Raw genomic sequence first — 23563 nt, 5'->3', positions numbered from 1 at the left:
CAATCTCACACTACGTACATAGCTCCCTGTTACACATGTGAATATGCAAATTTCCTGACATAAAGTTTGTACCACTTTCTATGTGTCATGTGTAAATACATATTTTACATGCCACAAGTTAATTCATACGAGCATATGGCTGCTATTAGCTTCAAACTGCACCTCAGAAACACACATGATAAAAGAACCATAGGATCCTTTATTATTACAAAAAACCCCCATGATTCCAAGTTACAGCCTACCATATTTAGTTAGCATCATCTAAGGTCATTATATAAAAAGTGTATTAAAAGCTAAAACAAATAATATTAATCATATAGATAGAATTAATTAATGAGGTGGAACACAGTGTCCTCTAATATAAAGATGGTTAAGCCATAACAAAGAAGGTCAACTATACTTTGACCTAAGATCTACTCATTCTAAATGAAAAAAAAAAAAGAAATGTGCATATACACAAGTTATTCTAATGCAGAGATCTTCTCTGCTATGTTCAAGTTCCTATAAATTAGATATCATATTCTCTGCAGCTAGGATAAAATAAAGTGTTATTTGATTTAAATTATACTTAAAAATTTATAGGTATATTCTAATTTTCATGTTTGGTTTCTTAACATGTAAAAGCAGTTGTTTTAGGAGCTGATAATCCTATTTTTATTCTAAAATATTTATTGTAGACCAATTACATTTTATTATTTAAATGCTCCAAATCAAATTTCTCCTTACAGAAAGAAGAAAACTTGATCATACTTCATGTATCAGATAAAGAGGAAATTAAAGTAGCTTCCCTCTTGCACTTTTACACATTCAAGAAAAGCACTTTAAAGTAATGTCAAAATTTCTATTTTGAATGCACAATGCACTAATGTTTCTAAAAATAGTAGGTTATCTGAAAAGTCAGGTGTTTTTCAGGTTAGGCATACAAAAAGGGTTTTTCTGCCAATTTGGAACACAATCAATTTTGTTCTCATTCCCTGCCTGTAAAAGGCGTACAGCATATCCAGCTTCACAGGAATGCTGCCACTGCCTGTATAATGCTTTTCGTGTAAGACACAGAAGTGTCCATAGAAAACTTTTGCCTTCAACACAGGATTGAAGATTCAGATCAGTGAAGTGAACTTGCCCTTTTTCCTCTCAGAGTCTGCTTCCTTTCAGGTATGCTCTCTGGACTTGCTCACCACCAGTCTGACACGAGACATTAAAATGTACTCTGTTCAGCCATTTCTGTATGGCAGTGACATATTTCTTCTCTTTGGCTATTATTTGGACTTTTTGGGAAAAAATCACAGAAACACATGAGTCTGAGTTGGAAGGGTCCCAGAAGGACCATCAGGTCCAGGTCTTGAGTGAACAGCCCATATGGGGATTGAATCCATGACCTGGGTGTTATTAGCACCAGGCTCTGACCAACTGACCTATCTATTATAGGCAAAAAAAAGATAGGAACATTAAATTACACCAACAGGAACACACATATTGACAATGAAAAATGAAAAAGTGAATGAATTCCAAAATTAAATTTTATGTCAGAATAGTCCTATAAACAAAGTTGTTCTAAAAAATAAAATCAGTCAGCAGCTACTTTTGTTAAAAAAGTTAACAGTAAATTTCTGCTATTGGATCACAGGAATATATCTATCTATAAAATATATCTATAGATAGATTTATATCTATATCTATAGATAGATTTTAAAAAAGGTAAAAAATAGTGTAACACAACCAGTGCTATGATAGATGTGAGGGAATTAGCAAAGTTTAGTCTGATATATCCATTACACAGTGAAAACTACCGTGCCACTGCTGTCTCCACTTTTTCAGCTGAACATATTGGTTTCTTCTGCTTTATTCTTAATTCTTTCTATAAGTATTAGTCACATATGGATAAATTGCAATTTTTGATTCTGGCATGCTGCTGCTCTGTTCTAACTTTTACGATGTAATTTCAAGTTGCTATCATTATAAGGTATGTCCTTTATATTTTCATATATCTTTCTGCTGAGTGAAAAAAAATTGATGTAGTGAAACTGCTAACAAGCAGAGCCTTTGAAACCATGGGCAGGTGATGAAAGCCACTTCACGTCTAAAGCATCGCCAGGTCACAGCTGTCACACTCACTGCAATTCATTGTTGTCACAATCTGCTGTCCCTGCTTGTTGTTGCTCTCCTCTTATTCATCCAACTCATATATCTAAACATTCCATTACAAAACGACATCTAATGCTCATCTCATGTTCGAAAGGGCACAACACTCTTCTGAAATATAATTCTGAAGATTTTAGGGCTCAGAGTTCACTGCCAAATCTAAGGTGTTGCTTTGTAAGGTTTCCCTTGTAATTTTGTCTTTGTCTCATCTCCTGAATGCAGCAGGATAAAATGTTTAGTTAGTACATGATCTCAGCTTTATTCCAACACCTTATCATGAAGAAATGAAATATTGCCCAGTAATAGAAAGGCATTTGAAGCTTTGTGAGTTTAAAGATAACAGCACTAGCTGTGAAGTCGGTGAATTGGAAGGAAAGGTCAGCAAGTCATCTACTGTGGCACTGTTCACAAAGGCAATCCTATCCAATGAACCTGGTTGCTCATAATCTGAAGACTTTGATTTTCTAAGACTTAATTTTGTTCTTTGTTACTTAATTAGATATGGTTACTATTGATTTACTTTTCAGAGTCCAAATTTCTCACAGGCCTTCTAACTTTCAAGCAGACTTTACACTGGCAAACATGCTGTACTCTAATTTCAAATCTATGCTGTTGTTTCAGGTTACAACTACAAACTCTGAGACGAGTGATTCAAAAACTTTTCAATTTGTGGAAACATTGACACTAAGGAGAAAACACTTCAGTAAAATTAGGGTTAAAAATGAGTAAAACCATATGAAAACAAAACCAAGATGTCTGAAAATAATAGCAATAAAAAACTGGAAGCTATAATTCTAATAACAAACAGTTTCATGAAAGAGAGCAACTGCACTATTTATCCATTCCTGTAAAAATAAAGAAAAAGGAGGTTTGACCTTCTCACTTACATTTATTCTTGAAGATATTTATTTTGATTGTAGTATAAGTTATTATTCATAAACATTACACTGCCAGCACAAGGTTCAAGAAGTATGCTGATTACAGTTGCCTCCTCAACTACTCAGTGCATAAAACTCAGTGGACATTAAAATCACAGCCTCTGACTATGCATAGAGAAGAACAGGTAAATTGCCAGTGACATTTTGTCCATCCTCATGGAAGAAAATCACCTAATAATGACCTCATGCTTTTAAGTTTGTGAGGTTTATGTTTCAATCCTGTTCAGTATTAGAAAATAGGAACATAATTACTTATCTGTGGTACCTCTATCCACATGACCATGTTCCTCTGCAATAGATAATAACAGAGAATATAAACCTAGACATATGTTGTAACACAATGGGGCTGAAGGAATGAGTGGGAAACAGTATGTTCCTTAGCCCTTATGGTACTGTTGAAATAACTATGTGCAGCAAGATCTTACATTTAGAAGTAAGTTCTGAGTGACAAGTAAAAACTTGTGTTTATGGATTCACCTGTAGTAGAAATTAATTGTGAGCAACAACTTACAGGCCTTGAAGAAGTCATGACAGCACTTAGGTAATGTCATGTTTTGCATAAACGACCCAAAATCCTTAATTTACTAGTGCAAACTTCAGAAGAAATCTGTATTTCACCTCATATGTGCACACTTTTCTAAAGAGAACTTAGGCTAATTTGGTAATTTAAAACCATTTCATTGAAATCCACATATTTTTATATTACAGTTATGTGCAAACCAGATGGGAACATGAAACCTGGTTTGTCAAATAGCTTGCACAGGATGTTGTGCCAGGAGTTATGCAAAAGTTGGCAGCTACAATGAATATTTAATTAGCATGGATATGAGAGCTGAATTTTCAAAAATGACATTGATACATACTGTAGATTATTAATACAAACAAATGCTCAAATAAGCAAACTTTTGGAAAGAAATTATGATTTTCCAGTTATAACATGCTGTTGGAATGTTTCAGAGAGCCTAAATTGCTAGGTACTTTCAAGGTCTTCACCTAGATTATAAGGAATCTATCTCTGCTAAAGGAAACAGATGAGTTACAAAAATGGACTTGTTAAGAAGTAAACAAACCCCAGGATAAGGAAAATTTTCTGGTATGGGACTGCCCACTGTTATAATAATATACACAATTATATGATGACAGTATGTCCTTTCAGAGTCCAATAGTTTTTAACCTACTAGACAAGTTTAGATCACATGAGCCAAAAGTACTTCTCAGTTAAGTGCTTCCTGGGTCCAGCAATGTTCCCATAATGAGGTTAGATCTGTCAACAGAGCAGGACCTGCTTTCCACAAAAGGAAACCATTTTACACGGCCTATGAGATATGTTGTACTCAAATGTACCTGACTGGTAACTGGAGACAAAGGTAGTGGTCACAATGCAATATGCTCCCATACACATATTTATATGTAGGCCATGGTAACTTAAGCAGCTTTAATAGCTACAACTAACTTGTAAATCAGCTTTACAAGCTAGAAGTCAGCTTGTTAAAGTTTAGAAACAAGGTTACCAATGCTCATGAAGGTCAAATTTTATACTCTTACATATGAAATAAAACAGCTCATAGAAAATGAAAGGAGGGAAAATAGCATGAAAATAGTGAAAACAAAGTTTTGTTGGCACAGTAATTCATATGTCAGGTATCATTTAATATGTGCTCCATCTCATCCTCATTTTTTAGATACCCCAGTAGGACTGGTGGCCACTGTTCCAATTAAGAGAATACATTTAGAATGAAATAAAGCACCATGTGTGTTCCAGAAAATATTAGTATCATGTAACTCTTACTAAATACCAATCAGTAAAAATAGGAAAATAGAGTTGCAAAAATCACCATGCAATCAGTTAGTTAGCATCAGAGTACTTATATCCCCAACACAGGGGCAAGATGGAAACCAGGGTGGGGATCTAGTCTTGTTGGCATACCACCTAAATAAGCAATTCTTTTCAAACCAGTATCTTAGCTGCTCTTGTCAACAAAGGTGAGAAAGGGATGCCACTGAAGGCCTCCAAAGGAGACCCTAGATTTGGAGGTATAGGTGACTAAATTAGGCTATCAGATTATATTTTTCTAGATCAATAAAAACATAGATTTGCTGACTTTTAACTGAACAGTTCTTCGCAGTTCTGTGCTTGTTAGGTTAAAGAAGAAAGGTGCACCAGTATGTTGAATGTCTTAATAAAGTCAAAGTCAGACCTCTTCACTCTACTTAAATCATAATGAACTTCAAAACTTTTATAATGTCTGATTTGAAGGTCCAAGAGATTCTAAGTTTACCTAATTTTTGTCAAAGAAATTGCATGAATGGACTGATTTCCAACATAGCCCTGAAAAACTACACAAACTTGCTTTTGCGTGTCTATTTCTAAGACACATTAGATAAAAGAACAAAAGTTTGTGTACTTTCTCATTTGTTAGACCTAAAGAAGGATAAGAGGCAAAACATAGATATCTGAATAAAGATCAAGTCATAATTACCTAATGGTAACTTCATTCTTTTAAAATGAAATGCTTTAAAATGAAAACAGATCACCTTCAGTAAAAGGAAGAAAAAACTCCATGCCTCTGGTAAATGCCCCTATAACCAGATTAATTTAATTAAAGGCCATAAGCAAAACCTAAAACAGGTAGACAAGTTCAGATATCAGATATTTTTGAGATATCCCTATAATACTACACTTCTGACCTGCAGATTACTGGGACTGTTCTGTGCTATTTCATTCTAATTTGTTCTGGGATTTGGAAAATTTAGTTTCTGCACAGGTAAAGTATCAAACCTTTCAGCCTTCTTCAAATAACTTAGAGCATTTCAGTTCAAATGTTTAGGTTTTAAAATTGGAAGAAAAATCTCTTCTAATTTAAGAGTAATTTTTTCCATGATATCTATATTAGAGTGTAGACTATAAAATACGAGAAAAAGACAAAGGTGTGTATGAAAATGCTTCAATTTGAGCGTTGCTTTTATACTGATTTAGAGTGAAGGAGAGGAACTGAGATGCCAACAGTGGCCACTGGCCACAGCCTGTTGTGCTCTCGGAGTCACCACTCTTAGTTTTCCTGTATTTACTGACAGTATGACTTACCTTAGAACATTTGACACCTCTACAATACACCTTTACAATATTTATGGTGGTTGGGAGTGGGCTACGATTTGATGTCTTTTGGTTTGGTTGGGTTCATTTTGGTCTGTTCTAGAGTTACCTTGATAACAGATGTCTCCACTCGGGAGGGAGGGCTCTGCACTTGTGCTGCTGCTGCCATGTTGGCGATGGTGCTGAGGTGGTTCATCTGGCTCATTGCCATCGTGACAGAGGCTGGAGGTAGGCTCACGGGAATCAGCGGGTGGGGCATCATCATAAAAGGAAGTTCCAACCCTGTTGGGGGGAAAAACAGGGAAATAGGTTTATGCATCTTTTCTTAAGCACTGTCTTCTTTTTCTCCTGATGGACAACATTCAAGTGACAGGTGACAAGATGGTTCACATTGCAGGAAAAAGCAGCTCTATGTCAGTTCTCTTCTGAGAGATGCAGGGGTGAATCACTAGCAACCAAGGAGGGTTTCTAGTCACAAGGAGAGGCTATTAGACCTCCTAGTTTGTTTATATCTGTGTAATGTGTGATATCATTGCTAAGCCATGGCTATTTATTATAGTTTTTGATATCTGCTGTAAGGTGCCTTAGCAATGCTTCATTATGCCACCGATGCACAAGTCAGCAGTTATTTTAAGTATCAATTTTATTGCATATGTATTTGTTCTTTACTGTCTCCACTTCCCCTGCTTAATACTCTAAGGGAAGTATTCCAGTATTCCGCACATCCTTGATTTTTTTCATTGCCTATTTATAAACACCAAAAAAAAGAGACAGGAACTAGAAGATTGCTGATGTTAGTGCTGAAAGATGTCAACCCGTACCATTTGGCAGAAGGTGGTTCTGTTGAAGAGGGTTGAGAGGATGGCTAACTGGAACATTATGCTGTCCAGGCAAGTTGGGGTGGTTAACAGAGGCCTGTGATCCTTGGGTGGGGGGAGACTGAAGTTTTTCTTTATCCCAAGAACCATCACTGCTGCCTGTGGGGAATGAATATATATTATTTGGATGAATGAAGACTCCAAATTTTCAATTTCTGAATTTGGAAGCAAGGCCAGCATTCCAACCTTTTTTGCAGGTGGAAATTTGTTTTTTATTTTCTTTTTAATATGTGGGTTGGGGGAAGGAATTTAGGTTAGGGATTTTTTCCCACCCTCTGAAAAAGAATAACTTTTTTAAATTAAGAGGTAGCACTTAGAAAATAAAACTATATATGGCACTTTTTAATATGTGAGAGAATATTTTTGCCTGCAAAATGTCTAACAAAAATATGGCCTGTTATGCCAATTAAAATTTAAACTGCAGTTATATCGTGTCCTGTATTTGTGAATAAACAAACATTCTTTGGGAGTAATTAAAAAATTAATTTATTGAGGGCACCAACATGCATGCATATATGCTTGGCTGATGATTCTATTTTGTATATGAAATTTTTATTTCATACTATTAATATAAATGTTAGGGATTACATTGATTCTTGCAGTCTTCTGGCAGTGGAACAGACTAACAGCAAAGACGAATGAGGACAAACAAGTATTGAGATGAGAAATAATTCATTTCTTTGAAAAACACCCTTTTTCACTATTGCAGACTTCCTCATAAAAAATAACCATAGAATTAAATAAGGTACAATTAAAGGACAATACGATACAGTCTGTATAAAGGACAATAATAATTAATATCTCATTATAGATTTGTGTATTTATGCGCAATGAAAAGATTAAGATCTTCCAGCCTGACAAACTGTATTATTCTTGGTGTGTACTTACATATAATGCTGAGATTGAGTGTATGTATGTTTATGCATACACAGTAATCTATACACTCACTGTATGAGTTTATTTACCATACACAATCAATAAACAATGTTTGAAGATATTAATAAATATGGATATATGCATGCATTCTCAGCAGTATTAATATACCCATCAGCAATATATGATTGCTTCCTTTTTTATGTGGAGCACAATTTCAACCTCCTGACTTTGAAAATGTCTACTCTTTTCATGGGAGCATGTCTTGATAGGGACTTTAGGATGATACAAGTCAAGATGTATTCAATCTATGCTCAGTCTCTATTTAGCATTATGGATTATAGCAAAGTACATATTTCTGAATGTTTTTCTACATATATCCTACTCTTTAACGAACAGCAGAGCCTGAAAAACAACAGGAACGACACCACCTCCTTCTTACTTCAGTAGAAAGGGGATAAGCCTATTAGTTTTGACATATTTTAACGTCGTTTTCATTGGATGACAAAAGCACAGAAGTTGGTAGAATTCCAATTTAATTTCTCTAGATCTATTAAAAACCTGATTGTAAAAGCTGTACAACATAGTTTATAATGAAAAATACTCCATTATTGCCATGATTTTCTTTCCCTAGTTACTTCAGGAAGACAGTTAAGGCTCAATATAAATTCTAACTCATTAGCTCAATACTGTCTCAATCCCAGTGTAAATTGTTCAGAAGTAGGTAATGAAAATTCAGTCCAAAGTCTCCTGCAATCAAACAAAGCAATTTTATGAAACAATGAAAAGAATCAATTATATTAGATACTTTTATTATTTTACAAGAAATTTTCATAACCTTTATGCAGTGAACATACTTGAGATGGTAAATCCTTATTCAAATCTCATGACCTCTGACAAGTGAACATGTTTTCTTATATTTTGAGAACTAAGATACTCTCAAAAAGCCTTAACACACATTTAAATACATAGTAAAGCAGCTAAATCTTATCTGGAAAAATATTTATTTTCCTTTTAATTTCATATTCTCTAATTTTCTGCTTTTTACCACTGTGATGTACATATTTTGCTCCTTAACATCCAGGCCTACCCCACCCTCCTGTTTTGCTTATCCCTTCTGAAGAGTTTGTAGCAATCCATTGCAGCACTCCACTTGTAGAAGTCATCCCACCATGTCTTCGTGCTGGCAACTCTGCCACAGTTTTCCTGCTGCACGATGGCTTCCAGCTCTTCCTGTTTGGTGGCCATGCTGTGTGCATTGCTCTAGATGCATTTCAGCTGGCCCATTGATTCCACCACCTTTTTGGGGGGGACAAGTAATTTCTGCATGACTTTTCTTAGGTTCTTCTGTGATTTATAACATATTAATAAACCACTTTGCAGTCTTTGCCACCACATGGCTCTCCATCCTCTACCTCCAGTGAGATGGCAGAGCAAAGTATCTTGCTAAAACACTGTCCTTCAAACACTGCTGTGCCTTGTCCAGACATCTCTAATGAGCTTGATTTTTTCCCTTTCCACCTTTAAATATAGGTTAAACCTCTTTTAATGAGCCCTACTAATTCCTGTTTCCCCTTTGAGCCAGGTGTAGCATCTTTTATATATATGAATACAAATAATACATAAATATATATTAGTAATTATATGAATATTTGTTAGCATTATGAGGAAGATGTTTGCATTTTACATGGTTGCTGAATTGCCAGTAATGAGATATTTTCATTATTTTTATCAGCAAGATATTCTACAGTGCAGTTAATTTCACGTTACATGCTGACGTTCGATATGGAGATGGAGTCAATTCTTCTGTGACCCTTCCTAACCTGGTCACAGAATTTTGCAAGGTCAGTTATAGTTTGCCAATTATGGCTCTGCTTATGTGGCTCAGAAATTAGAGCTTTTCTAAATCAGTACTCTTTTCTGCCTCAAAATTACAGTGTCTGCTGTTTTAGCGTGATATTGAACCCAATAATAATTTGGAAGAGAGAAGACAAGTTTCAGAAAGCCACAGTATCAAGGCTAGCATTTAGTGACAGTGTCCTTAATATTTGTAGTCTGAAATCATCTGTTAAGATCTGCTTATATGGAAAATGATTTATAGACTCTATAGAATTCAATCCATAACATTAGAAACCCCTTTCAAACTTCTGAGTGTCAAGCTCCTGAACACTTTAAGTGAACAGACACAGATACAAAGTCTTGGCCATGCGCTGCATTTTTCTTATGCTAGTTAAACAGAACACTTTTTCTCTTAGAGGAAACAATTATTTTCATTAATGTCAAAGCAAAACAAGTGTTATTCTTTAGACACTATTCACTGTCTGCACAACAAAGTGCAAGCTACCAGTTCTGTCACTTTTTACATTTGGTTTTGATTTAATGCATACAGTGGTTTCAAAGAGTATTAAAAATCTGTTGCCTTCTTCCTCTTCACTTGTTGCCCTGCTGGAGGCTTATGTTTTTCCAGTTTCCATCAGTGGTTGTCAAGTCTTTGTAATAGGATTAAAAGCTTGGACACCTGATATCCCTGGGTGCTGCAGTTCACCCTCATAAAAGCTGTTTGCTTTAAATTGAGAGAAAATCAGTTTTTAGTGGCATAATTAATTAAATTATGCAAAGTGTTCCAGATTCAGCATAACACTTTCTGAAGCAGCAATTGGAAGCTCTACATTGCATTCAAACAGCATTTCAATTGATGCTGCACTAGGCTGACCACAGAGTACCATTTTCAAGGCTTTCAAACACAAGGGATCCAATTTTGAAATGCAAATGCTTAATGTTGAGTGCTCAAACCCCATACATATGTACTTGAATAGGCAATTTGGTAGCCAACTACATATTTCATACGTGATAGTGCTAATACAGGCACTCAAAAAATTGAAATGAAGTTCCAAATGTAAGTACACGTGCTTAAAAACTAGGCTCAGATGATCTCACATTTTCTCATGATGGACAACTCAATGGAATAAGAATGACAATACTTTTTCACAATTTAAAAGGCATAGTACAGAATCCATTGCTTTCCTCATCACCAATACTTCAGCACATATTTTCCATAATGTGAGTTACCTTCTCCCATAATCAGCAGTTACACAACAAACCATTATTTGTACACTGAAGTGGGTCTGTAAAAGCCTGATGCCTGGATTATTTGTATTCATTAGTAGCACAATTAGGTAGCTAAGGATGGTAATAATAAATTGAAACAATTCTGGACTAGAAGGTAATGCAGCCAAGAAAAACAAAATGAAGCAGAAAACTAGTGTACAATGTCAGCCTCACAAACAAATGCTGATCTAAACGTACCAGGTTCGTTTTTATAATCATTCCTCTTTGCAGACTCCTTTTCCTTTATTCATTCTGACCCCATTAGAATTCAGTTTGCTTAAATGTCTGTTTCCACAATGTGAGCTGAACAGTTTAGTTCCTGTGATAGTCAACAGGGATCCAGCCAAAAGGTTCTGGAGAGCTGCTGAGCTCACTCTGTGGGAGACGGGCCTATCTTTGGCCAGCTGAATCTGCATCTGGTGCTTCCAAAGACTACAGTGACCCTTCTCCCAGACTCAGTTCAATGGCCTGAACACACAACTCCTGACATGGCCAAAATTGAATTTGAATCATGTCTTGTAGGGTTGGTGAGTCCCAAGGCTATCTGGAGGTGTAGATCAGGCAGGACGCTCGAGGGTATCTCAGGCAGTAGCATATATCTATGCCTAGGCAGCCAAGCCAAACTTTTTTTGATTATAGGTGGTTTTTAGAAATTAAAATTAGGCTATCTGCCAGGCTCTTGGGTCTTCCCCTTCCTTTCATGTGGAAAACTTGATATTTTATGGAATTATATAGAACAATTCAAGCATGTCTTTAGGCAAGTGAACCCCAGCACTGGCTGGGGAATAGTTTCAGGTATCATTATATACACAAGCAGTATCACATAGCAAAAGCACAAAAGAGTCTGACTTCCCACTAACAAATCAGCTTTTTTTTGTGTGTGCGTGCTACTGATCTCCTTTTAGTCTCATAATCTTTCTGTTATCTTCTGTGTTTGCTGAAACAATTTGTATCTCAGCAACAATTACCAAACAAAGCATCAGTATCAGCTGTGTTGGCTCATTTTTCTGAAGTGGACTATTCACGATCTGGGCTATTTATGTCCACTGGAAAATATGCATAATCAGTGTGCTAAAAATTGGTAATCTTAGCCTCCTGACAGTGAGGAAACCATTTTTTAAACTGCCCAAATCAAGTGCTGCTGCTTTAGTCTTTGAATTGTTATAAATTTGTGATTTGATTTCTATATAATTCAGTTTTCTAAAATCAGATGTACAATTTATCTGCAATATACGAGTGCTGTGAGACTGTGTAAAAGACACATGCCTCCAGATAAAGGCATTTTTATGAGGTCTCTATGTTACTGTTACATCATTGAAGGGGAAAAAAAACCTTTGCCATTTGTAAACAGTATCTGTCTAATATTTTTGCTACCTCTTCTGGGACCACAAAGTGATCAGGAGAGAAAGTACTACAACACGGAAAAAAGAGTTTCCCAAGTCTTCTCTGTAACCCTCTGTATTTGGCTTTACATAAGGATTCTTCTTTTCTTTGTTACCCCCTCACAAAATTTTGCTTTGTTTTGGGAGTTTTGGGTTATAAAATCACGTTTATGCTCTTAAATGGGCCATGAGCAATGTGGGCTCTTAATTAAAAGTATTCATAATTTTCTCTAAAATAGTAGGCTGATGGGTCTGGTATTTGTAGTTCTGCTATTATCATGACAGATTATATACAGGTGCAGTAGCAAATTAAAGAAAAACCATATACACACAAAAAACCCCTATCCTTTCATAAAATTTTCCTACAGAAATATATAAAGGAAAAGCCAAAAGAACCTTTGGAATTGCATACTGTTTATTCTTTGCTGACAAAAGTAGTAATCTGAAAAACAGTTAGTAGCCTCAATCATGTAGACTCCTTCATTCACTGTTCTAATTTTATTGCACGCTTGTTTTGTGGCAATGGCAAAGAAATTACAACAGCACTTTGCACCATAAGCCAAATTTGTACCCACTTTACTTTTCCCATATTTATGTTCTGATAATAAAAACTGTAGTAGAAACTGTTAATTCCAGGAAATAAGATTGAATTCTAAATGCTGAATACCAGAGTATAGGTTTAATCATTAATCAGGAAATACTGAATTTATATAAGTTAGTAAGTGAAAGAATTTTTTTACAGTTACAATGAATCTCATAGAATATAGATATTTTATACTAATCCTTCATTATTTCACCAAAAAAGATTAACACAGGAAAAGCTTTTTAAAATTCAATTTAATGAATAATGAAACTGTCCAAGACAACTGAAAGCTCAGCAACTCAGTTACAGGCCGTGTGACATTTACTTAAAAATAGATTTTCCATTTGTCTCCTCTTACTAATACCTACCTTGAGCTAATTTCATAGATAAAAATCAGTTTATTTTATGGCTATATGATCTTAAAAGATAACAATGCGATTTTAGATATGCAAAAATAAATGTGTGACATCATCAAGAAACAAAAACTCAGATGTGTTGCATTCACTTTGTTCAGGGCAATAAAAACTGGACCCCATTTTCCTGTCAGGTACACCTGGTTAAACAAGTTAACTTCAGACCAGAAAGCTGGAAGTACAGCTAGTCCCTTAAGGCTATAGTTTTTAAAATATAAAGACTAATGAGCCATCAGAAGTCAACCAAAAACCACTAAAAACTACATTGTCCTTCTTTCTCAACACAATGAGAATCACAAAGCATTTTGCAAACATCTGGATTACAGTGGTATGTGCTTTTGTACAAAAATTGCCTGTTCAATAGATAATTAATATATTACTATATGTAGTCATTGCATGCAATTGCAGATATTAATATTTTCTGTATGCTTAAGAAACAGGTAAGAGTGAATATGCCTGGCTGAGTAGTCTACAGGAACATGTTTAGAACATTTTCTGAAAAATATAGGTTTAAGTTTTTTTACTGTAAGATCCTGTTAGTTCAGTTTAAAAAGAAAGAAGCTATCCTCATTTGATTTGTTGGTCTATATAATCAGTATAACGGAATGATGGGCTTCCTTTTTAGCGCAGTGGAAACTAAAACAGACAGGCCCAGAAACTTGTCCAAGGGGAAAGACACAAGTTTAAGGTTCTGAGTGATTCATGTCTATGAGTAAGTGACTAATCTTTCCTGAAAATATGGATTTAGATGGGATTTTGTGATCAGTATTTACAGTGGTCTGATACAGGCAATATCTCAGTTGGTGTGGACCCTGCTTTTTGATCCTTATTACCTCTAGTCTGAGTTTTACAGCCTCTAATTCTGTATTAGCAGTGCTCAGAAACAAAAGTAAACCAAAGCATTATACCATGTATGTAGTCAGTAACTTGTCATCCCCCTTTTCTTTCTCTTTAAAAAAAATTCTCAAAAAGTTTAGAAAAATAATAACCTAATTACTGCCCCTTTAACTCAAGAAGAAAACGCCTGCAGATTTTCAGGACATCTAAGTACAGCTGGCAGTCCTGTATAAACTATAAACTAAAGAAAAACAAATACTAGAAAATCCTCAGTAAATACGCTGAAGTGCAAAAATTAATTGCATAGACAAAATGCAAAAAGTGAGAATGCCAAGCTTCCTAATGTCTTCTAGTAGACAGACGTAATTGTTAGCTAGTCCACACTTTGCCCCACCTGTTTCAGCTGTGTTACAATATGAAAAAATATGAGAAGCAAGATATATTGGGCTTGAAAGCAAAAATTAAAATCAAAAGCAAAATTAAAAGTGAGAAAGCCTCTGTAAAATCATGTTCCATCTATTCCAAAGAAGATGCATCAGGGATGAAAATGCAAAGCAGGGAGGTTGACATATTACAGGGAATTAAGTTTATTGATGACTTCTTTAAAAAATTGCTGAACTGAAGAGGAATATTTCGGTTTCCAGCACGAATGCTGCACAAACTCGTAACAGTACGTTGGCTCTAAAAGGTTGCGCACAGAACGCCTTCTTGAATACCATTTTTCAGATTTTTTCTCACTGAATTTTTTTAGTCATTTTCTTAGGAAGTAAGGCTAAATTATCAAAAATGAGTCCTTATTAATCAACAGATTAATATCCAGTCTTAAGCAAAGTTGATCGCAAGGTCTCATAGCAATTACATCCCTGTGCTCTCTGGGAAAACAAATGCAAGTTGGCTGCATGAAACCCCACCAGCTGCAGCAAGTCTCAGGCACTCTCCAGAGCACATGGCTGTGCTTCCCATTCAGGGAAAAGGAGACTTATGTTTGCCCTGATATTGGCTTGATGAGCAGCATGGGGCTGGACACAGAGGTTTCCGAATCGATGCTGTGTCTCTCCTACACTAGAAAGCTGCTGCGGAAAAGCCAGAAGGCTGCACAGGCTCTGAGGGTCACAGAGCCATTTCCCTCTCCTTTGGGAAGCAGATGCTAACTTAAAGCTTTGTGAGGAATTGTCTGACTTTTGAGTTGCCTGCACAGTTTTGATATGGCTTTCTCATGACCATTCTGATATAGTCCCTAATTTTTAGGTCTAATATATTCCTTATGTAAATTTGCAGCATGTAATAGACCCAGGTCTCAAAGAAATCCAGTGATGATGATGATGATTATTATTATTACTATTATTATTATTATTATCATTTAAAAATACCTTTTGCTAGCTTTTAGGTACACAACTTCAGTACTTCAATGTTATTTGAATACATGTGTATGCCTCTGTGTGCAGATCTCTACCTTAATGCACACACACACACAAATGAAATGTGTAAATATATAAATGGTACAACAAATTGTGAATTAGAGTTCTACTAAAAATATCTTCTTTTCACATGCTTGGATTTGTAAATGGAGCATATTCTTTCACCAGCTCAAAATCTAGGATGTCCAGCCTAGCAAACAAAATCATAATGTGCTTCCTTTGATCAAGAATAACTCGTACATTATCTTGTGTTTGGCGTGGAGTGACAACCATTATTATATCTCAGCTGTTACTCAGCACTTCATTGTGCTGCAGTAACTTTGCTGTACACTTAAGCCTTTAGGTTTTTTCCTATAGTTCCATGTCCCAAGACAGATGACCATTTCATTACTTAAATCTTACCTAAGAGTTTATGGATCCTGAGTCTTGTTTCAGGACTGCTGAAACTGCTTCTGCACTTGATTTATTACTTTCTCAGGATGACAATGAAAAAGTTACAAATAGTATGACTAGTAATACCAGTAGTAGTAATAATATGTGACAATTAGGGCAGGTAGACACTCCTGGCCCCAAAGAGCTTATAGTGGGAAAATACTGAAAAAAACAAGTACATATACACAGACAACAGGCTACAAGGAATTTCCCTCAGTGAGAAAGATCTACACATAATTGCATATTTATTTTAATTGCTTCTTACAATTGGTTTTGTTTATGCAAAAAGGATAATTTTCTCTGTGAGATTTAGTCTACCACCATTCTCTGTTTATGTAATGATATCCTACTCAGAACTGCTGCTGGTTTTTCTGACTGAAGCCTTACAAAAATGATCAAAGGTAAAATCTACACACAAAGGCAGCTAAAAGTATGAAATTGGATTAAGAAGGTAGGAATGTGAAAGTGATACATCTCAAACAGCAAATTTCTCAAATATTACCTTGGACTTTTGTGACTGGTTGGAGGGGAGGAAGGGTGTTATTACTTTCTAATTAATTTTGGTGGTTTTGTTTCATTTTTAAAATTAAAAGAAACCACTATCTTTAAGTTATTTAATGCAAAATATTTATTTACTTCAAAAGGTCACTGTTACCTATAATGATCTCTAGAGGCAAAAATTTTCACCTAATGTGGAAGAGACAAAAGCATCAAGCCAGTGTTTGACAAAAAATTGTCTATTGTCATTAAATGATAGCGTGTTATGATAATGTATTCAATATTGGTTTTACAGTTATTGGGTTTTTTTTATAATAGTTCTAGGACAAGGAAGTTCACCTAAGCTATTACATCAAGATTTAGTACTCTGAACTTTACCAAGCCCACATGAATCTTCTTCATTGTAGTCATTCCTGTATCTTATATCAAACTGATTTGTGAAGAATGCACACACATTTTAAATGTACTTTAAATAATATCTTTTACTGTGTCTTAGACAAAATTCCTAGCAAGGTATTTACATCCAGATCTCATTTAATAAAAATCAGAATGTTGCACTCTTTCAATGGTCAGCGAAAGACAAACACACATCTCTACTATGTTTCATAGCTCCTTCAATCTTTCTTCATGATCAATAACTCATCTGATCAGAGATGAGGGGAGTTACATGACAGGAGAGACAACAGGTAGCCAAAAAGTACTTTTTCTTCACCTTGCCTTGACTCAATTAGTGACAATGCTCTCCAGATCAGTACTGTGGGTACAGTTTTGAGAAAGGTGACCTCTGCTCCCAAGTCTCATGCTCTCTGAATAAGTTTTGAGCAGTATATAACTGATGGCTATTGTGTAATAACAAGGTGGGCTAGAGATGCCTTCTCAGCAGCCTGTGTTCAGTCCTCTGCACACTCAGTGGATAAAGACGTTTCTGTGTGTTAAGTCCCTCAGGCTTAAGCCCTACAAACAAGATGATACATTAGCAATTCACATGGATCAGCTCAGTACAGAATGAAAGAATCATTGAATTATTTGGGTTGGAAGAAACCTTAAAGATCATGTAGTTCCACCCCCTTGCCCTGCTTGGGGGGGTTGTGTCAGATATTTGTATGTTACCACTAATTCTAAGTCTCCCAAAACAAATACACCTCAGCTAGAGGTCTGGATTCCACTATGGTGGCCAAGAACCTGAAAATTGCTTGAAATTTTACTACTACTGGATTTAGCAATGTGTTCTATGCTACCTAATTGAAACAAACAAAGAAACAGAAACAAACAAAGAAACAAAAACAAACAAACAAACGTTAATTTTGGATTAAAAACTATCTAGGCTTAGACCTTGAACTAAAATATTGGACAAGGGCCTAAAGTTTTTCAAATGCTTCAGGAAAAATTATGCAAACTTTTTTTTCAAAATCCAATAAGTTTTTTACTCTGAATTAAGATTTTTGTTTCTTTAAAATGCAAGTGAACATTTTTTTCAGAAGTCTTTGTTTGTCCAAACAATCTCTCTCATGTACAGTCAATATAGATTTCCAACAAAAATAAAAAAAAAGCTGCATTTCTCATTTTCAAATCATCAAGACATGAATCCACAGACAAATTGCTAACAGATAACAATTATGACAGAAATCAAATCCTAGAATTCAAATTTGGCCTAGAGGCTATAAGAAGTTCGAGCTGTGTTCCTAGAAAAGAAATTACAAGTAGAAGCACCTAACACTTGGCATATAAATTCTGCATGCAGAATTTATATGCCTCACAAGATATAGAATACATAATTCCACAGTTATATTCTAAAACAGGAAAACACCTACAAATAATTTTGAAATATGTTTCCCTTTAAAAGATTAAGCCTGAAATCCTGTTTCCATTGAAGTCAGTGACACTTGATAAAGGCCAAAATTTCATTCTGGTTGCTTTGATGTACCAGTCTGAGCACAGCTGAGTGCAAAGATACAAGTCCTAATTCAAAGTAGTGCTTATGCAAGTTAGCTCAAAGAATGGACAAATGCTAAAAACTGGTTTAAAAGTTTATTATCTTGTGATTAATCTTTCAAGGGATAAAATGTGTTACTTAAATATGAGATATATGATAACTGAATATTTGTCCTGTAAAATGATTCACGAAAAAAGAAAATTTAAATATCGAGGCTACCGTTAGTTTCCACAGGGATTTCTACGCAGTCTTCAGGATTGACACTGTGTTAAAGTATTAGTACAATTTTTCAAGCAGATTAGTCTGAACACAATGCTTTGAAAAATTTAAAAAAGAGAACAGATAGCAAATGTCACTTCTTTAGTAGCTACAAAATGCAAACTCCAAGTGTTTTAACCTAATGAATAAATGAGTTTGTCCTTTATGTATAAAATATAGTTTGTGTTTGTTGCACAAGTTTTTTAATAATAGATGAATTTTAGGTTTGCTTCAACATATTCAATACAGTGTGATTAATTTGGTTTTTCAAAAATGCAAACTAGACATTACTATATTACTCTGCAAAATGCACAGCTTGCAACATTATTGTCTCTGTGGGATCTTAAATTGAATTGTAAAATGTGTCTTATTTCCAGTTTGATTTATGTAAGAAATTTCAGTGGATAATGCCCTTTTTGAAGTTTCAGTGCTTTCTCTAAAGAAAAAATACATAACTAAAAATCATGACATAGCTTATTATAAATCACAGCAAAGTTTTATCCTTACTTAATGTTTCACTTAAAAATCATATACTGATGTACATATTAGATTCAATTCAGTGAATTAACTTTTTTTGAAGCTTCGTATTATGACAGATTATATAACGCATTTTTGACATGTTCTGTGATTTTATTGCGATATTCTAAGTAATTACCAAATCTCTTTTTCTCTAAAAAAGCTTTCCTGTGCCCTGAGAATTAATCTATGATACCATTTAACTTGGCTTTTTGAAGTAAATATCACTAGATAAAAAGCCAGCTGGTTCTGAATAATGGGATACTTGAATGAATGTATTAGTGTTTGAAAATGAGAGTACAAATCTTTTAAAAAGATTAATTTCCATAAGAAAGATAGCTCACAGATCTACAAAAGAATAAATTCAAAACATAATAAACTGGCAGAAAGAGAGGTAGATTAAAGTAAAGGCAGCAGCACCTTGTTATTGCAGCTGTTGTATAGCAGTGATTCTGTATCAATTACAACATTTGGTAAGTATGGGCAGCCTCTTCAAAGGCTTCAGCATAAAGCTTGAACCCAGAATACACAGTACACCCTATGTAATAACTTGAGTGATTAATTTTTTTTCTTAACAGGACATAACTTTTGTTCCTAACAATTGAGTCTCTGGGAAGTGTTACAAAGACGTTTCTGACTTTAATGGGAATAGCTAACATCAGTTTTGTTTTTTTATTAAAGATTTGGATATGAATTTATCTTTATCATGGAAAGAGCTTGGCTTTATCACCACACACAAATGCTGACATCAGCATGTAAGCTGACTTTTGTTGTCCTATGGACTTTATTTTCAATATCCTGTTTCAAAATATGTTTCCTTGAATGGGTCTAGGATTCTGTGCACACAATTGCTTTGGCTAAATATTAATGAAACAAACTCTGCTGATGCCACTAAATACTGCAGGTTTGCATAAACAAATGCTGAGCCTCAAAGAATTAAATCATACTGGGACAAACTTTGAAGTACGTGGGGGGTGTTTGTTTATTGATGATGGGATTAATCTAGTTTCCATCAGACCCACATGATGTTTTTCACTGGTACGGTGGAAGCCAGTTTGCTCTTAGTAACCTTTTCTGGGCAATCTAGTGATTTTGTCCAGAAACAGTATCCTCAAATGATGCCATAAAGCACTGTATTAGTAAAGGGCAGGGGACTACATCTGCCAAATCCAAAGAACAAACAGCAAGACTTTCTTCTATGATAACAGGCATCAAGTGCTGAAAATGCCAATATCATTTAGGCAACAGGAGTTAAATGTTCCAAAATAACGTTCTTTTCTTGCAAAACTGCTGGAGAGCAGGTTTCCCAGACCTGTGTGCCTGGGCAACACCAGTGCAGCTGCAGTAGAGTAGCACATGTTTCTAAACAAATCCAATCAGCATTTGAAACACAATTGTAGAAATTTCAATCCTCTATCTAGGTCTTCAGACCCAGATGGATTTTCATCCCAGATGGATCAGAACTAGGTATTCTAGGGTCATCTTAATGGCAAAATTTAATTCCTTTCTCCAAAGCTTAGAAGTATTAAAACCAAAAGAAAATATTTGAATACTAGAAGATATTTCTGTTTCTATCCTGACTTGTTCTCTGTGGAAGCTGAATTGTTGTTGCTGTTGAAACCTGGAACAATGAATAATGGCCTGAGGGCAGACTCTCAGATATTTTTGTTAAAAATTTTAGATAAAAATTTTACAAATTTTAACAGTGATCACTGATGACACAGTCTATACCTAAACTGTACTATGTATAAAAACTTGCATAATTCTTATATCTATATTTAAAAGACTAATTTCAACATACTTTTTAAACTCATCCTAACAGAAAAGTTACAAGGACCACTGCAATTTAAATGACATTTGTAACTTAAAAGTTGCACAAATATTCAGAATTGGACCAAAATACCTAATCCTGAACTTCCATTTTGTTCTGGTATTTTTTCAGTTCAATTCAGCATATTTTGGTTTATATCTCTCTGATATGTTTATGGATTTCTTAGATATATAATACACATTTTTCTATATGCATATACTTTCTGCATCGCTATAAAACATTTCTAATTTCAATGCTTTCAAAATACTGTATTTCAAAATTTCTTTTGCATTCCATATTTTTTAATTTTCCCATATCACTAACAAGTGAAATGAAAGGAGATCCTGAAATGGTGACATTTCACATGGAGTGACTAAAATCAGATACTGATGTAGACTACAAATGATCCACTCATATGAATACTATTCAAAATAATAGTTGCAAAATGGGAGTGAAAGCAGAAGTTTGGTATAAGGTCAGATGATCAAAGTAATAATTAGTTAACAATTAGAGTTAATAGTAGGTCTCTGACAGTTGAGCCTAAGAAAGTGGCCATGTTGTACGACAGAACCTGTTACCCTAAACTTCAGCTCTGCCAAGAGCGCTGCATGGTCAGCAGAGCCCCATAAGGAACGAATTATTAAGCCATGATGACTCACAGATTTTCTTTCAGATGCTCATCCCTCTTGTCAGAGATAACTAGAGAAATATTCTACTGAACATGCAAACACACAGGACACTTGTGTGCACTATAAATGTCAACCATAGCATGCCTTCTGTATGATACAGTTACATTGCAAGGCACAGAAACGCTGCTGCCCTGACAGAGAATGGCAGACTTCAGTGAAAGAAGAACCAAGTCGAAAGACTAGAATTAGATCTGTGCAGCAGCTGCAATGACTCATCTCAAAGATCATACTTCCCTCCATTATTTCAATTTGCTAAGTCAAATAAACTGCAAGGCTCCCTTGTACACTTTGAGAACACTGCAGACCTCCACACAGGAATGAGCTTTCAGTGATTGAGAATAATTTGAACCGAGTAAATGAAAGTAAAAACAAATCAGGGAAGTATTTCAAGATTAAGGCAAATGTCTATTGCAATACAACTGAAAGGACTTTAAACATTACAAATAATTCATTTTAGAATTCAGTGACATTTACTAGTCTTTGTTAAAACGGGCTGCAAAATGTTTACAGCAATTTTCTGAAAGCAACTCCAGATTCTTTTTTAATCATACTACTTTAGGAAAGCTGCTTTTAGTTAAAATACAAAAATCGTAGTTACAAGGTTTCTGCAAACATAACTGCCATTCCATTAAGGAAATGGCACAGCAAACAGTAAATAGTGGCCCCAAGGGAAATGTAAGTATTGATTTTATTACTATGTTGGTTGGGTTGTATTTGCAATTGTCAACTCTAATTTTAGGCTATGCATTAAGTATCCTCATAACAGCTTAAGGAAAAGAGCAAATATTAATTAGAACATATTGATAATGTTTTTATAAGTCTTAGATTTAGTGCTTACCAAGCATATGTTTTGAAAACATATAAACCTACTTCTTGCTTGTAAACGTAGCTAATAAATGAACAGGCAGAAACTATAATTACATGGATTATATGATACTTTTTTAGCATCAAGGCATCTTCTAGATGCAATTACTTTAAAATTAAATTGAAGTGCAAAGACATTTCTTATTGCACATGGCTATGCTATGGCAAAGATTGAAGGCACTGATAAAATACAAAATTATAAATACAGAGATTGATCACGACTTTCATCCCAGCAACTGTTTTTTGATAGTCAGAGTCCCATTCACCATTTAGTCTCTAAGCACAGATGCCTGCTACACACAGAAACTGCAGAATGGGTTATATTTGCGGATACTACTAAAGGTAATTCATGTCCTCTTTTTCCTAGCCTTAATTAATTTAAAACAGTACTTACATAAAACCAAACTTATTATACATTATCATTTGTTCCTGATAATATCCACATGCCTTTAACTTGCAGAAGACTCATGAGTCACTTTGGTATTATACTGCAAAAAGAAAGTAGCAGACAGATTAAACTAACCAACAGAAAATAAAGGTTTTAAAGCTGCTTCTTCCAAGATGCACAATCTTCCTATACGAAATGACATATGGTAAGTATGTGGTGATGGTAATTTCAAACAATGCAAGGCTGACTGGACAATTCACAGGAAAAGGATTTCCTACCCATATGTACTTCACATTTCTGTTTACAGTGTGACTCGCACAAAAGGTACATTACAAGTGCCTGCTGAGGTAGCTGACACTTCAGAAAAATTAATTCCTCGTTAATTTCTGTATTTATGAATAAGAATAAGATGTGTTTAATATCTATATATGTTTAGATATGTTACTGTGTTTAATATCTAATGGCAGCTAAAACCGTTTGGGCCACAACAGTATTGTCAACTCTTGCAA

At 34.9% G+C, this 23563-nt stretch overlaps 1 protein-coding gene across 4 annotated transcripts in view; it reads right to left on the bottom strand.

Moving 5' to 3' along the window:
* Positions 1-23563, bottom strand: part of DACH1 (dachshund family transcription factor 1) — a 261421-nt gene that overhangs the window by 110583 nt on the left and 127275 nt on the right. For 3 of the 4 annotated variants that reach the window (XM_031057068.1, XM_031057069.1, XM_031057070.1), the window contains exon 4: positions 6284-6456. In XM_031057068.1, the coding sequence (XP_030912928.1) occupies positions 6284-6456 (173 nt within the window). Of the gene's footprint in view, positions 1-6283; positions 6457-6995; positions 7152-23563 lie in introns of all 4 variants that reach the window. The other variant, XM_031057067.1, reaches the window with a different exon arrangement.

The sequence above is a fragment of the Geospiza fortis genome, unplaced genomic scaffold (assembly GCF_000277835.1).
Source record: "Geospiza fortis unplaced genomic scaffold, GeoFor_1.0 scaffold45, whole genome shotgun sequence".
NCBI classification, from domain to species: Eukaryota; Metazoa; Chordata; class Aves; order Passeriformes; family Thraupidae; genus Geospiza; species Geospiza fortis.
This window is presented reverse-complemented; position numbering and strand designations above follow the sequence as displayed.